At 50.9% G+C, this 16,016-nt stretch overlaps 1 protein-coding gene across 6 annotated transcripts in view; it reads right to left on the reverse strand.

Annotated features, from left to right (window-relative positions):
* Window positions 1–12,485, reverse strand: part of PAX8 (paired box 8) — a 59,223-nt gene extending 46,738 nt beyond the window's left edge. For all 6 annotated transcript variants that reach the window (XM_014852769.3, XM_014852768.3, XM_014852772.3 and 3 more), the window contains exons 1-2: window positions 12,348–12,485; window positions 11,889–11,996 (exon numbers count right to left, since the gene is read on the reverse strand). In XM_014852769.3, coding sequence (XP_014708255.1) covers window positions 11,889–11,913 — 25 coding nt within the window. In that variant the 5' untranslated portion in view covers window positions 11,914–11,996; window positions 12,348–12,485. The remainder of the gene's footprint in view (window positions 1–11,888; window positions 11,997–12,347) is intronic.
* Between the last annotated feature and the right edge of the window lie 3,531 nt (window positions 12,486–16,016).

Below are 16,016 nucleotides of genomic sequence, written 5' to 3' on the forward strand. Positions count from 1 at the left end.
GAAGGTGAGAGGGGATATTCTCATGGTCTGAGCAGAGGAGCCCGCCAGTGACAGCCCTTAGCCACCTGCCTTCAGTGGCATCATCCTTGGTGACCAATAGATCCTACAATAGGCAAATCCTGCTGCTGTTGCCCACCTCCTTGTTGTCACCTCCTTGGAAGAGTCACCATGAACCCCAGAGACTGAGTGGCGGCTCTGATACTGGCCAGACGAGTGATCTGTGCAAATAACTGACTGTCCATGGGTCTCATCTGAAACCAAGGTCTCTGCAGGGCCCCATGGCCACTGATGTCACATAACTTAAATGAAGGCCTGGGGACAGGGTTAGGGCTGGACACCAGAGTTCTGCTCAGATCTCAAATCATAGGTTGAAGGACAGCAAGGTCACAGGTCGGTGGCCTTATGCCTAAACTGACCTGAATTGATCCACAACACAGAGTGGATTCCCCAGATGTCTGGGACCTCCTTCTCCCCACCACATCCATTATCGGGGTCGTCTCAGCAACTGCGGACTCAGTTGGGACTTATCAGGTGCACTGGTAATTTCATGGCCGTGGCTCTTGGGGTCTCTGAGAGCAGGGGCTTCTTTGACCTTCCTTTTCTTTCACCCACAGACCTAGGACAGTGTTCTACACACACGTGTACCTTGTAAAGGCTTCTTCCTAGTGTGTTAATGTGTGTGAGAGGGTGAGTATGCAGGTATGTGTGTAAGTACATGTGTGTGAGTACGTCTCCCACACGTGCATGAGTGTGGGTGTAACTGAGCATGGGGCATGTGGGTCATATAGGGGACTAGGGCGAGGACAGCCAGGCATCCAGAGTACAAAATTTAAGGAGACCCTCACTCTCAGTGCTGACCCTGCTTTTATATGAGACCAAGAGTGAGAGCTTCCTTAAATTTTGCACCCTGGGTGACTTTGTGCCTCCCCCTAGTCCCAGCCTTGGCTGTGTGGAGGTGTGTAACTACATAAATGTGTGTCTCTGTACATCTGTGTGTAAGGGAGTATGTATGCTGCGTGTGCATACATGCGAGTGTGTGTTTGAGTACGTGTGTGCATTTGCGTGTCCGTGTATCTTGGCAGCTCTCACTGGGCTTCCCCAGCCCCATCAGCAGCTATGGGGCCCTTCCTCTCATTCCCCTGGGTCAGGCTCACTCAGAACAGGCCACGGCCAGTGCTCCCTGGGCTTGGATCAGGCCTCACTCTGCCCTGAGCCATGCTCTGAAAGGCAGCACATTGTCATGGAGAGATCCCTGGTGATGAGCGTGGGGCCCCTGCTCTGCCACAAAGCCTGTGGAGTCTGGGGCAAGGCACACCTCTCTGGGTCTCAGTTTTCCTCGTTGGTAAAACGTGGCAACAGGGCCTCATCTGTGAGTCCTTTTGGCTTTGAACACCTCTGGGTCTAGGTAGACTATTTGGTGCAATAAAAACCTATGAAGCTCCTGTGATGTGCCAGGCATACGTCCTCCTGGGTGTTCAAGGAGTTCAAGTCTGGAAGGTAAGAGCCACAGAGATAGATATTCCCACACAAAGTAGACTGCAAAATATGCCATGAAAGTGAAGTGCTGGGAGCCTTGGGGAGCTTGGAAGACAGAAAGGAATCTCAGAAGGCTGTAGGGGGAGGTGGCGCTTGAGCTGGGTTGGCCCAGGATAGCTGGGATGTGGACAGCATGTGACTGAGGAGGTCAGTGGCCCCCACAGCAGCCTACCGAGGTGGGAACTGTGAGTCCACGTAACTGTGAGGTAAAGGGCTCCCCATCACGCAGGTGTAGGCAGCTGAACAGGGATTCAAAACCAGATGTGTCTGACCTCCAAGGCCCAGCCTCATAAGTGCTCCCTTTTGTCCTCACCCAAGGGGAAAGACAGCCCCCTGGCCTCAAGACAGGCACCATCTACGTGGGGCCGATGGACGAACACATGCAAAACGGCCTCAGACAATAGAAGGCTGTGCACAATTGTGTCTACACTGTGGTACAGAGAGTGACTTCCAGGGGGGTGGGGATGGTGAGTGGCATGGGCATGATGTGCTCCTGGCCTCAGATCTCCTGGGGAGATGGCCGCCTTCCAGCCAGCAGGACCCAGCCAGGCCCCGAGGACAGCAACTGTGAGAAAGCAATCAGGACAGCAACTGTGTCACTGCCTGAGGGACTCTTGAGAGCTGGTCCCATCCCGAAAGGGTGAGCCCAAGGCCTGGGGCAGGCGGGTCCCAGGTAGGGGCACCTGTGCAGACAGCTCTGCGGCCAGCAGGAGAGGGGGGTGTGGAGGACACAGGATCTTCCCGGGATGGGGTGCTGTCATATTGTCACAGAATACAGGGTCTTGTCACACTGTCAAGAAGACAGGAGGCCTAGAGGGGGATGTCTTACCAAGTCTGCAAATTTCTGAAGGCACTGCAGTAGGCATCGGAAGTGCTCAGAAAGTGTTTTGTTTCCGCAAAAGCGGGCGTGACTCCACGGCATTTGCACCTATAGCTCTGCAACGTTTTGCCGTGAGCTGGCCAGTAGCCCCCTTCTGCAGCCCCACTGTAGACCCTCATGGAGCTGGCTGATCCTACACAGCCTCACATGCCGCCTTTCTGGAACAACGAGTGTTCCAGGGATCGATCAGACTCAAGAAGGTCAGATGAGGTTTCTCTGCTATTGGCGACGACTTGGTGGTGCTGGGGTGGGCTGTTCGAGATAGATGACCTTTGGTGCTCCCACCAACCGCATTGTTAGTTTTCAGTCCTTGTCCCACCACTGAGTTGCTTTGTCTGATTATTTCCCCTCCTGGTGCTGTGGGTCTGTCCCCTTGAAAGGGAATCATGAGACTCTAGCTCCCTGCCCCAAGAAGGTGCCTCTCACCCCCGTCATTTACCCCAACTACCCGGGCAGCGAATGCCGCCATCTCTGGCGTGGTACCCTGCACATGGTGGGCAGCACTCCACGATGGCTTGTTAGATTGACTTAAACCTCTGACCCTCAGATTCCAGGTGGTTACTACTTGTCCCCAGTACCTCTCCTGCCCAACACCCTCCCTCCCAGGCTCTTTCCTCCTCCTGGTTCCCACCTTGAAGTTACAGCCAGATGTCAGAGCAGGTGTCCCCCTCCTGCTGCCTCTGTTTTGACGGGACTCAAAACAATCTCAGTGTTCGAGTGAAGGAGCAAACCAGACTTGGAGTCAGTGATTTGTGCTCAGCTAATCATAGACTTTTAAATGTCAACCAGGGTTTGCTATCATGCCAAAGCTGGATTATTATTATACAAGGTAGGAAAATATAAGACGGGAACGGAGAGGGAGAGAGAAGACAGATTAGTGGGTTTTTATTTTTTTTTAAATAAATGTATAGTTCTGCGTCAATTAATACCAAGTACCCAAGACACATCTTCCTGTGGCCCTGTCTTAGCTACACACACAGCACTCCCACTTCGACTCGTCTTTCCTCTAAAACCAATTCTACTAAAACCCTGGAATGTTCTGGATTCCACCATAAAGTCCATGGACAGCCCATTCTATCACAAGCCTACTGCTTCCTCTATCACTGGGTTTTCCGGTAAAATGAAATAAGGATCCTTTTCCAGAGTGGGCTGTGGTAGCAGCTGTTCAGGGCCATAGGGCTTTCAGTCAGCACTTCCCAGGTACCCTTTCGTTTAACCCAACACCCCCAGGCAGCAGGCCTATTATCTTGTCCATGTGGAATATTAAAAGGTCTGTCTTAAATTTTAGCTGGAACAAAGTTTCAACGCTGTATTTCAAGTCACTCATGGAAGAGTTTCGCAGGAAATACTAAGACAATGTCGTGTTTGTGCATCTGCCCAGGAGAATTTTTGGAGACTCTCCTCCCTGGTGACCACTGTGTGGAGCAGGAAAACATTTCTTGGGTAGCTGCTTTGCGCCAGGTGAGGCTACTGGTTTTACTTTCAGTACTTCCTGGAAGCCCTGCAACATTCCTGTATTTTACGTAGATGAGGAAATTCAAGCTCAGAGAGACTACTGACTTGCCTACGGTCACATAGGGAGGAAGCAGCAAGGTCTGGATCAAGGGCAAACCCTCCAAGGCGTAGCCCCCTCCTTCTGCCTGAAGATATGGGGAGGCTGCCACATGGCCCTGGCTTCACAGTGACTTCAAAACTTCCTCACCCTCTTGACACCTCACGGCCTCTGAGCTTATCCTAGGAATAAATTCTGCCGTCCCCCTCGAGAAGCTGAGGAATCAAAAACGCAACACACACAGAGGGCCCCGCATGTGTGCAAACACGCAGTTCACGTGACGGCAGCAGATTAAGCTGTTTTCCCTCTTAGATGTGTCACCCAACCAGCTCCCCGACCTCTCTGCTGTGCTGGTCTGACGGCGACAATATGTCCCTGTGGACTAATTAGCATTAACTACTCAGGTCACTCCAAGGCCACTTAGGAGAACAAGTGCAAAAGACGAAACTGATGAGCATTGTGGCTGAAGACTGGAGAGGAAGGAAAAGAGTTAAAAGAAGGAGGGAAGAAATGTTTTATCTTTCTCACTCTCTCTCTCTGCTTAAACCAAACATGAGTTTTCATCCAAGAAATGCAACCAGCCCAGGAGGTGGGTGGCCACTCTCCACACCAAAACGTGAAAACATCAAAATTAAACCCTTTTCCAGCTAATGTTACAAGTTGAACCTTGGTGGAGGCTCTGACGGAGCAGACGACTTGTTTTTAAACTCTTAAGTGAGAGGAACCCTGAGGAAGCAGCAGAAGGAAGGAACCTGAACCTAAACTTGCTGCCCGTGGACAGGCCACCCGTGACGGCCCCTGCCTTTGTGGGTGGGTCTTCCCAGTAACTCTGAAGCTGTTTCCATCACACCCACTCACTCAGCTTCTGAAATGGACGCAGGCAGGGAGGCCAAGTGTGGTTTGCAGGTGCCAACTTCCTTGTAAATTCCTTGCTGGTCTACGATTTATTGAGGTGCCTGAAAATAGCTGCTTTTTTGGGTGCTGGTGGAAACAAGGCAGCCTTGGGGGAATGTGCTCAAAGAACGCCCCCTTTCTCTGCCTTTCCTAGTGTCTGATCATCTCCTTCCTCCTTACAGTGACTTTTAGGAGGAACATCCAGATAGGGACCACTTCTCCCACTTTGCAGATGCGAAGACTGAGAAGTTCCCTGAAAAAGGATCTATTTTAATTGAGCTGGAGAGTTAGGGGTACTGAAAAGGAAAGCAAGCTGATAGACTGATAGTCCTGCCTGTTTCTCTTAGTACAGGCCCTTTGTGCCTTCTCACCAAGGGTTCTGGTTTGAGTTCCCAATGGAGGTGCAAGTGTGAACCATCTATGCTGCAAGGAGTTTTGATGAGCTGGACTTGGGAAGGGAGGCAGTGGAAAGGGGGGCTGGGGTCAGATCAACCTCTCTGAGCATCAGTTCCCTTCTCTTCTGTAAAAATGTCAATAACAATATCTGCCTGCCAGAGTCCTGAGAATTAAATGAAACGATGGATGAAACAACCCTCAGAGATAATAACCACAGCTTTTGTTTACTGAGGGCTCCCTGAGTGCCAGGGTCCGTTCAGTTCTTGTGTGTGGGTTCTCTCTCTTTGGCTATAAAAATGGCATTGGCAGAGCTGTGGGGCTGTAGGCTGGCTGTGCTGAGCCTTGGTGACACTTGGCATCTTCTATGCCATTCAGGACTACAGAATATCCCCAAGAATAAACACAGAGACAGGACCCAAGTACCCATGGCGGCCTCCTGAACTTCCCTCCCTTTGATCTGGGGCATGCCTCAGTAAGGAGACTCTGGTTTCCACCCAGGCCCATTCCTGAGGAAGGAGCCCCAGTCCAGGCAAAGCCCAGACTCAGTGACACGACTTGTGGGTTAGAACAGAGACCTTCCTGTGAAGACTTTTCTGATCTGTGGCCCATGTGAGAGATATTTGCTCATCGTGTTTCTACCTGGCCGAGGGAGGGATCCGGAGGGGCTTTCAGAAACCTAAATGGCTTGTCAGCCCTAACTCTGGACCTGAGGAAATGATTATGAACCCTCAAAGGTCTACTTGGAAGTGTCATGACCACAGATAAATAAGGATGGGCAGAAGCCTCTGCCCACCCCATCTGACCCAAAGACTCCATCCTGGGGTCACTGACCATGGACTGGATGAACTGGGATTGGCCTGGGAGGGCGAAGTTTTCAGGAAGCAGGAGATGACTGGATTCTTGTTCTCTATAGTCCTTCCTCCAAAGAGAAGAATCTAGAACCTCTGTTGGAAGCAGTCATTACACACATTTCTTAGGCAGAATGCCTTTGAGCTCCCTCTCCAAAAACACGTGGGCTGAGGTGTTTCCGTCTGGACCCAGAAAGAATCACTCCCCCAAAAACTGAGTGTGGGGGTGCATTCTCCCCTTTTAGAGGGTATTTTACACCCTCAAGTTCTGTCTCTGAAGGGAGGCGGGGCTGGTAGAGGCCAGTGACTCTCCCTTTCCCCACGTTCCCACTAAAACAAAAGCAAACACAGTCCAGAATGGGGGCTCATTCCTCTGCTTCCTCCTTTTAAAATCATCTTTTTTTCCTTAAACAAAATTGTTTCTTTTATCTTTCAGCTCCTTGTGTCCTCAGAACCACAGAGCTCAAAGCTTTCTCAGCGCAACTGAGAACTCAGCACCTCTTGGATTGATAAGTAGAGCAGCTTTAAAATGCTTAGAACTGAAGACAGACCAACTGTGGCGAGAGAAAGTAAACACATCCATGCACCAGTCAACCCTAGCAAGCTCCTCACTGAGATTGCAAACTGCGCTTCCTGCCTGAGCCGGCTAGGATGCTGGGGCAGGCTGGGGGAGAAGGGGGCAGAGCCACAAGGCAGACTCCTCTGCCTCAGTCAGTTGTGCCCCAGAGGAGAGGGGTCGCTTGGGAGTCCGCTCAGGACCGGGTTTGGATGTTCCTAAGCATAGCAGACTCTGCCAACGTGTCCACCATTGGTTTCACACTTGGAAATGTCCCAAGAGAGGACTGGCATCATTCTTCTGATCTGAAAGGGGTTCCTCTCTCTTATCCCCACGTTCTTTGTGCGCAGGTGAAATTCGCCTGTGAGAGAATTGGGATTTTTCACAAAATAGAATGTGATTGCTACATAATTTGATATGAATATTTGAGGAACTTTTCCTATGAAAAATATATACCTTAAACACTCCTCCCCAAACACACACGCACAAATTGTTTTTATGAGAACCAATTAATAAATGCTAATTCATTCAGGCATATCTCCACTAAATTACTGTTTCATTTAATTGCGAGGGAATTTTCCATTACTAAACTCTCCCTTGCTGATTTTTTTTGCATTATTTATATATTTTTTCAGTTTCACTAATAGTGAGGTTGGTATGCGATATTATCTGCTGTTTGTGCGTCTTAAATTTCTTTTTTCATTTAAAACGTTTCCTCATTCTTTCAGCTCCACGTAATCTGGGAGAAACATCATTAAAAGGAGACAAGATTTTAGACATAAATGATTGAAAAAGGCACCAGCTGAAATTAACCCGACAGGAGCGCATCTTGTCTGATGGTGCTTCTCTCATTTGAGGCGTGCAGGAGTGTGCGCTAGTGTGTCTCCGCTTTGGGCTAGTGTGCAAATGTTTTCCTATGTCAATGAGTCACGAGTCTATCTATGAAAAGATTGTGGGTACACAACTAGGGATGAAGATCACAAGGGCTTTAATAATAAAAATAAACAAGACTCAAATCTCTTTCTAAGTCTCAGAGCACAATGCATATTATCTTGCTTTCTTTTTGTGGACTCCAAATTCAGACTTTGACACCTAGACACCCAAGATCCACACCAGCCAGCTCCCTAAGATCTTGCTTCTTTTTATGCACAGGAAAATGGGGGGTTTCTGGTGCTGGTTAGGGGTTGTGTAGGGGCTGTGGTAGAGATTGTGTTCCAAAGGGTGTGTTTTGAAGGAGAATTTCGATTTTCTTATATTGAATGGCAAAGGTTCCATGTACCTGGCTACCTTCCTTTCTGAAACAAGTTCTTTCATTTTTATTCTCTCCAGCCACCTTCTCCCTTTCTCTCCTCCCCCTCTCCCATTGCCTCCTTTCAGAGTCTTTCTTTTTCTCTTTATTCTTTCCCTTCCTTCTCTCTTTCACAGTAAAATATTCTGGAGGATGTGAATGATTAAACTGTTTACTCCGAGGTTTAGGTATGAAAAGGCATGTCACTCGTAAGTAAAGTTTCACCTTTATACCCAGCTCTATCAATAATTACAGAACAAGGATGACCATTAGTAAATCTTTCTTACAATTAGCTCTTACGAAAATGATCCAATTTATTCTGAGTATATTGAGTTCTATTGATCTTACTTTTTACAAAAATTAATTACAAAGCAGACTAACCTACCCCGAAAAGAAGTCAGCAGATAAAGGGATTCTGAGTTTCCACGGGAAAATGTATACCCATCAAACAAGTACCGCACAAAAATTAGAGATTTGAGGCCATAAATAGAAAGTTTTGACATATTGTTATAATAGTAGATGCTCTCCTTTGAACCAAAATATCTCTTAATAATCAAAATTCCATGAGATTGATTTTTGCGTTTTCCTCCACTTCCTTTGTCCTCTTCAGCAAAATTAGGCAGAGTCCTTTTGGGTATAGACGGATAAAATTAATTAACTTTCCTTCCACCCCCAAAAATCCTCCCAAATAAATGCTTCCAATAGACATCAAAAAAGTGTCAATTAGAAATAATTACTTCTTATCAATCAGTGGGGCAATTAAAGTGACAAAGCTTGAAAAGATACTTATCTTAAAACTAATTCACAAGGTAGCTAAATTATCTCCTAATTAACTTGCACTGAGGAGGGTGGCAGGATGGACCATCTTGAAACAAAGATGAATTGAGGAACCCCAATACCTCTTTATGTTCTTCCAGACTGTGTCCCATCCTGAGAAGACCTTATTTTCAACCCAGGCGAGAAACCTGGGAAGAAAAGAGACCCTTCCCAACTGCATTTGGCGCTCTTTCCTACTTTCTAAAACCAAGAGGAGGGAGGGCGGCTTTACATCTGAGATCTAGGAAGCTAGAGGCATGTTCCTCCTTGATCTTAAACCTCATTTTACCACTTGAATAATCTATTTTCAGGAGCTGGGTTTCGGCAAGTTATTGCACATAACTTTTAATGACAACCTACTTGCTTTTACTAAACTCTCTCAATGATACAGTATTATTGACATTTCATATTTATGTGGTTTCTCAATATTTATCGTTTCTCAATAGCTTGAATATTTTAAAAAAATGTTTTGGTTTCAGAGAATCTTTGTTCCCTGATGCTGCAAAATTCCCAGCGCATTTTACGGAAGGGTCAGCCCAGTGCTGACCAGCGCACGTTAGAATAATTCCTTACTCGCTCTCCATATCCCTTCAGAATAAAGTTGTAGAGAAAAAGGAAGATCTCTCGGCAAAGCCAGATCCGCCAAGAGTGAGCCGAAGGTGAGCTGCGGCGGCCGGCGGCAGAGGCCGTGCAGGAAACTTTTTTGATGGTCTCGGGTTATTAGAAACGGTGCGCTCGGCCTCTCTCGCGCGAAAAGCCCCCGGGCCGCCCGCGCCCCAGGATCCCGCTCCGGAGAAAACTTCAGTGGGTGCTCTCCCGGCAAAGCCGAACTCGGAAATGGAAATGCCTGGAGGAAGGGGGGAAACTGCTAAAACCTAAGAGAGAAATGGGCTTATAAAAACAGGAGGGTCAGCTTATGATTTTAGCTCCAAATATAGGTAACAGCGTCAAGTAAATCGATCAGAAAGACACGGGGTCTCTCCTCCAGGTTTGCCGAGAGAGGAATTAGAAAAGAATCAGGGCACAGCTTTGACCCGTCTGAGCTGTGTTTTAGGCAATTTTCTTCTGCTTTATTAACATTAAATTAGACTAAAGGAGAAAGTCTCATGCTTCCGGGCTTCGGCTGTATTTATTTGCTTTGGGAAGGGTCTAGAAGAAGCCCCTCTACCTCCCCTAGACGGAAAAATACCTCTGCCCCTGGCCCTGCCGGGGGTGGACGGCCCCCTCCCCAAACCCAAGCGCGATTCGCATCTGAACTAAAGGGAAAACGGCGCCTTACCATCTGGGCCTGTTGCTGATTAAAAATAAAGTAAAAATAAATCGTGTCTTTTTCTCTTCCTTCTTTTATTCCCATTTATTCTAATGAGTGCTTCTGGAACGAAAATAAGTAGCGAAAACAAAATCAAGCCACCCCGAGGGGCCGTGACCTCGTCTTATTTGTTGAGCAGCGACAGAGGGAAAGGGTCTGGTCCAGCACGGCAAAATGCGAGGTCCGAGAGCACCCACTCCTACCACTGCCAGAAGGTCAGCGGAAGGTCGGGGTGGGTGAGAGGGGAAAGATCGAACCGGGGAACGGAGCGGAAGCGGCCGGGACCAGCCTGCCGTGGGATCCGGCACCAGACACCGTTCGCTCGGCCACGGAGACGGTCCGGATCCCCAGGCCGGCCGACGTCTGTTATTGTACCCTTTGCTGGCTAAAGACTAAGAGGCTAAAACCTGGTCCTGGCCTCAGAAAGTGGTCAAGGAGCTTGCGCGGTGCCCAAACGCAGTTGGATAGGGGGTGCCAGGCAGTTCCGCTTGGTCCCCTGCTCGCCAACCCCGCCGCTCCCAGGAAGGGCCGCGAGGTCTCTGCTGCGCGCCCCTGAAGCGGCCCGGCACCCGCAGAGGGCAGCCGGGACGGCTGTGACCCCACTCACGCAGGGGAACGGGGTGGGGAGGGAGCGTACTGCTGACTCTGTCTCTGGTCCTAGGGAGAACCGGCATGAGAAACCTTCTGGAGCCCTGGGGGCTTCCCTGCACCTCGTACAGTGGCGCCTCGGCCCCCTGGACCCGAGACTGCGCGGCGCAGCTCGGACCCGCGGCGCTCTGGGCTAAATTGAGATCTCAGCCGCGCGCCGCGCCCGATCCGACCCTCCTTATTATAACAAATGTCCGGTTTGCCGAGCGGGACTTCATATTCGCCGAGAATTCATCTGAAATATTGATTTCCTCTCACTTCGCCTGCCCAAATCGATAGCGCTGCGCCCTGGCCCCATAAATCGCCTTCCCCGCAGCCGGCCCGACTCCATCCATCACCGCGGGCCGGGCCGCGCCTCTGCCTGCTATCCACACTTGCTGTACGCCAGGGCGGCCATGCCCACCTCGCCGACCGGCGCTGACCCTAGGGCTCCTTCCCAGCACAGGCTAGCCGGCACGGGCCAGGAAGTGGGAAAGATCAGGCGCCGCAGCCAGGGACCCCAAGCTCTTTGAAGGCCCTGGGCCCGGGCACCCCGAGGAGGGGTTTCGGCCCCGGAGGCAGCTCAGTCCTCACAGGCCGGATGCCCCGCGCGCGGCTCCCCGCCTGCCCAGTACTCGGCAAGGAGGAGTCCGGAAGCACCTGAGTGCACTCACGGCTCCCAGGCCCCGGACCACGGGCTCCTTTCCCGTTGGGTTGAGAGGTGCGCGGGGCTCACGGTCCCGCCCGGGGAGCCACGGGCAAGAGCTGCGCGCCCCCGGGGACGAGGGCTTGGAGGTCGCGGGTAGGGGAGCCGTAAGTCCAGCACCGGCGCGGCCCAGGGCCTGAGAGCGCGCAGGATGCCCACTCTAATGGGCCATGCAAAACGGGGGTAGGGCGCGAAGGACACCCCTTTGATCCCCACGGAGAGCTGCTCACCGCTCCGTGTGGTCTGCAGAAACCAAGGCCTGGGGAGGGCGGCTCTGCCGGGCCGAGGGGGACCTCAGGGCCCGGGAGCGGCGAGGCAGCCGCTGTGGACAGCCAGGCCCGAGGCTCCCCCAGCTGCGTCCCCACGCAGGTGGGCCCCGGGAGCCCGGAGCGTACGCTCCCCAGCCCCACCGACCCGAGCGCGCGCACGGACGCACGGCGACGCGGGGGCTCGGGGGTCCTGGCCACGCCGCCTTCTTACCGGATCTGATGGAGTTGTGAGGCATCGCCGGGGAGTCGCTCGCAGCCCGCCGAGGACTCAGGGCTTTCTCACGCAGGTCCCTGCCGCGCCCGCCGCCACGTCGCTGCCCTGCATAGACCCAGGGGAAGGGGCATAAGATTCCATGTCCGTTGCTTTAGACCTCCTCCCTAGGCCCTATCCTTTAGACTTTCGTCGCGTGGCAGGAGCCGGACGATTTTTAGGCGAAGTGTGGCCAGCCTCAGCCTGGCCTAACTAACACATGCCTGTCTGGAGGATACGGGATTGGGGGTCCGCCGAGGAAGCCCCAGACTCCAGCCCGTGTGCCCTCTTCCTCTGCCGCCCCAGCCTCAGCCAGCTTCAACTTGGGAGAGAAAAGGCTGCCAGGCTTCCTGGGACCCTCTCCCTTCTCGAATCACCCCCTCCCGCAGTCAGCTGTGAGCCAACCCCTGGGCAGCATACCTGGCCGGCTGGCCGCAGGCCCTCACTGCCTGGGTCCGCCCGCGAGGGTGCCCTGGGCCCCGAGTCTCTCCTGGTTGCGAAGTTTGTTCCCATCCACCCGGCATCGCCGACCGGTTTTATCCCGCCAGGGCCCTGAGAGATGGGTCTGGAGAGGCTCGCAGGCCGCGGATTGGCTGGCTCGGTGCAGGGGGGTGCAGGAAGGGGAGGCTTTTGCAAGGGGGACATGGCTGAGTGGACTCAGGAGTTAGAAACACTCGCTGGAGCTTCTGTTTCCAGTGGAGAAAGGAGAGGGAGGCAGCTGAGTCCTCACTCAGCAGGCCTGGAAATATTCGAGGAGTGGGAGGTAGAGGCCTCGGGGCCTGAGGATGAGGGTCTCTGGGTCCTCCTGGAGTCACCCACCACCAGAAGTGAGAGAAGTGGCCGCCCTAGGACACCCTGTGTCCCTCGTCTCCTGGTCTGCTCATGAGAAAGCGGCTTTTTCTTTTACACTAGGGAACTTTTGTTTTTATGCCTGGTTCTTAAGGTGGAAGCTTGCTCATGGGGCTGGAGGCTGGATGGGCCACCTTCTCACCACTGCTGTGGACCTCTTCCAGGGCAGAACCCGGAACAGTCCCAAACCCATTCCCTCCACATGGCCCAGACAGGGTCCACACCCTCACATTGTTAGGTTAATGAAAGTCATCACATAACCTGTTCCACAGGGACTCCTCTCTCCTCCCAAACAGGCAGCCATCAGCCCTCTTTCCTGTTCCTTGAGGGTTTTGAACTTGGGAGACGAGTTCAGAGGACCAGAGTGAGGGCCTAGATTTCACCTCAACAAGGAGGGGTGTTAGAATAGGACAGGATGAGCTGACCTCTATCTAGCCTTGTCTGCAGGAATCAGCAGCCTCGGGGAAGTGGGGGGCGTGAGTGTGGAGAAGAAGGGGTCTTTTGGGTGGAAAACCGAAGATGGTAGTGGTGGCAAAAACTCCCCCCTCCTTCCTCACAGGTCTTCTCTTCTGTCAGGGAAGAGAGGCTCAGGGAGGATTGTGTGTGGGAAGGCATGTCTGGAGCACCTGCAGGCCAGTGGGGCAAGGCCCGGATGCTCCTCCAATCTCAAGCCAGACTTCTGGACTCAGGATCACAGCTGAGAGACAGCGATGCTCCCTGGTTTGAAGGGGCTGTGCTGCCTGGAGGAGCTGCTCTGGGATACAGTGGCCAGAGGTGTAGGTGAGAGGGAGGGGAAGGGGCAGAGGAAGTGGGGTTATTCAGGGGACATGTGTGTATGTGTGTGTGTGTGAATGTACACAATTTTTCTTAATTAAAAAAGGTTTTACTTTTCAGGTTAATCCCTCCTCTCGCCCGGACTTTCTTGTTTCTCAATTTAGCAGGAATGAATCGTTTTGTGAAAAGAAAAAGAATATGTATGTCCCTAAGTGGATCCTCCACATTTGTAAATGTCTTTGAAGAAAAACAATAGGTGCTTGATTGTTTTAAATATTTCTCCAAAATTCTTATTAAAAATTGCTCTGTGATTTCCAAAGTTCCAGATATTCCACTTCTCTGGTCGGAGTCCCTGGAGAGAGAAGATGGAGGTAGACCTTGGAGTGGGTCCCACCAACCCCACAGGCCAGTTCGCCACTGTGGCCCCTGTCCTGCTGTTGTAGGGGAGTCGCGGCGTGTGGAGGCCGTGGCAGAGACTCTGACCATCCGTGCTGTCCTCCCACCAGGCAGCAGTACCCCAGGGTGAGCCCTCATCCAAACAGTTCTGCAAACCTCCGAGGGCCTACCCAAGTCGAGGGCCTGCGAGGACCGATAACTGTGGAAACTCATGCATCCATTCTCACCAAGGCTTTTCTCCTTCTCAGCAAAACAAACCCCCCTCCTCATTTGTGGCAATAGTTCTCAAAGGGCCCAAATGGCAAGTTGTCAAAACATTCCTGTCCCATTTGTGAGCTCATTTTTTAAAAATTATTTTAATATGAAGGCTTATGTGCAAAAAACACACCCAAATACCTTGAGAGCACCCCCTCCGCAGACTGCAGGTGACATAGCAGATGACCAGGGGGTGCTCCTCAGAGAAGTCCTAGAGCCAATAGGCCAACCAGCCGTAAGAGCACAGTGAGCCCCATGACCTCGTGGTCTGGCCCAGCTTTCTAATTACAGTGGGGAATCAGGCCTGGGGTTCTTGCTACTTTCTAATTCTCTTCAACCAAGGCCAAGAAAGTGGTTATTAACCAGTACCCCAACTCTTTGGGGTCGGTCTCCTCCTCTGCAAAATGAAGAGGTTGAAACGATGACTTTTATCACAATTTTTTCTCTCAAACTTTGAAAATCCATGATTCTTTTAGTTAGGCTTGCAAATCTCAAGCCTTCCTTTGATGTGACTTAAAATTTCACAGTGAATTCGGCATCATGACTAAGAGACTCTCAGATCAATGGGAAATTCAGAACACACTTTTTAAAACCAACGCCTTCTCCTCCAGCCCTTCTTCTCAGATTTGATGCCCATGATGCTTTCATGCTGAGATTATCAGCTGGCAACCTGTGGTTTAAGCCCAGTTACATTTTTTTTTTTAACTCAAGGTTTTTCCCAGAAAATTTAATTACTTTCCAATATGAAAATAAATAGAGAAAAGAGAATAACTCTGCTTGCCTTTAAAAATTTGACAGATCTGGCCACAGATCTGACTATTTCTCTGTGGAAATGAGTATTCTTTCAGGTTTAACATTCAAAGAGTTTAATACACATCCCGGGTAGCTGCCTCACTCCAGTTGAGTATTCTATGATTTTTTAAGTTCTAAGTTGAGCTGCTGTGCCTTCAGAAGATGGCATTTCTTTCCAGGATTCAGCTGAAATCCTTTGGGTTGGTGGTAGGGTTTGTCAGGGACAAGAAGGAGGGTGTCCCTAGATGTGGGATTTTTGGCGCTAAAACTGAACTGTCTCAGGCAAACCAGGGTAAGTTGGTCATCCTAGCTGATAGAATTGGGAAGGAGGGTGGTTTGGGGTCTTTTATAAGCAGCTCAGAGTTTATACTGACTACCGGGCTGGGTGTTTAATTGCACAAGTGGAATCCTACCAGCTTCTGGCTCAGGCTCCTTGGCCCCTTGAACTCCAGCGTGGTCCATGGGTCTCTCTCCCTCACGCCCATGTACCCCAGGAGAGGCAGCCGGGGACTACCTCCTCCCTTTTGACACGAAGTCTCAGAAGTTTCTCTGTGCAGATTGATGAGAGGCCAGCCTTGGGGGAAGATCCCTGCCGCCAACAACCCTCCTTGCCTAGCTGCCATGCAACCTTCCCCTACATGGTAAACAATTCCTGGGACAGAAGTGCATCCTTTGAGGAGGGAATAGCGGCTCCCTACTTTGAATTAGAAGGTGAGTGCTGCAGCCATGGCTATGTGAAATGAGACCATTTTCCTTCCCTGAGCCTGGGTTTTCTTTTCTGTAGGATGTGGGTGCATGTGGGGAGGGGAAGGCCCATCTCATAGCTTTGTTGTGAGGATGAACAGAATGGTGAATTTTGTGAAAGCCCTTTGAAAACGACAGCTCTGTACAAAAGTTAATTATTATTAGACAACAAAGGCAGGGCAATGCTTCCAAGAAGAGCGGAGTTAAAACTCCTCTAAAATTATGCTGTAGAAGTCAATTCCTTTAATCCTTTCCCAAAAGCACTGTGAGTTTTTCAAA

This window comes from Equus asinus, chromosome 6, assembly GCF_041296235.1.
Source record: "Equus asinus isolate D_3611 breed Donkey chromosome 6, EquAss-T2T_v2, whole genome shotgun sequence".
Classification (NCBI taxonomy): domain Eukaryota; kingdom Metazoa; phylum Chordata; class Mammalia; order Perissodactyla; family Equidae; genus Equus; species Equus asinus.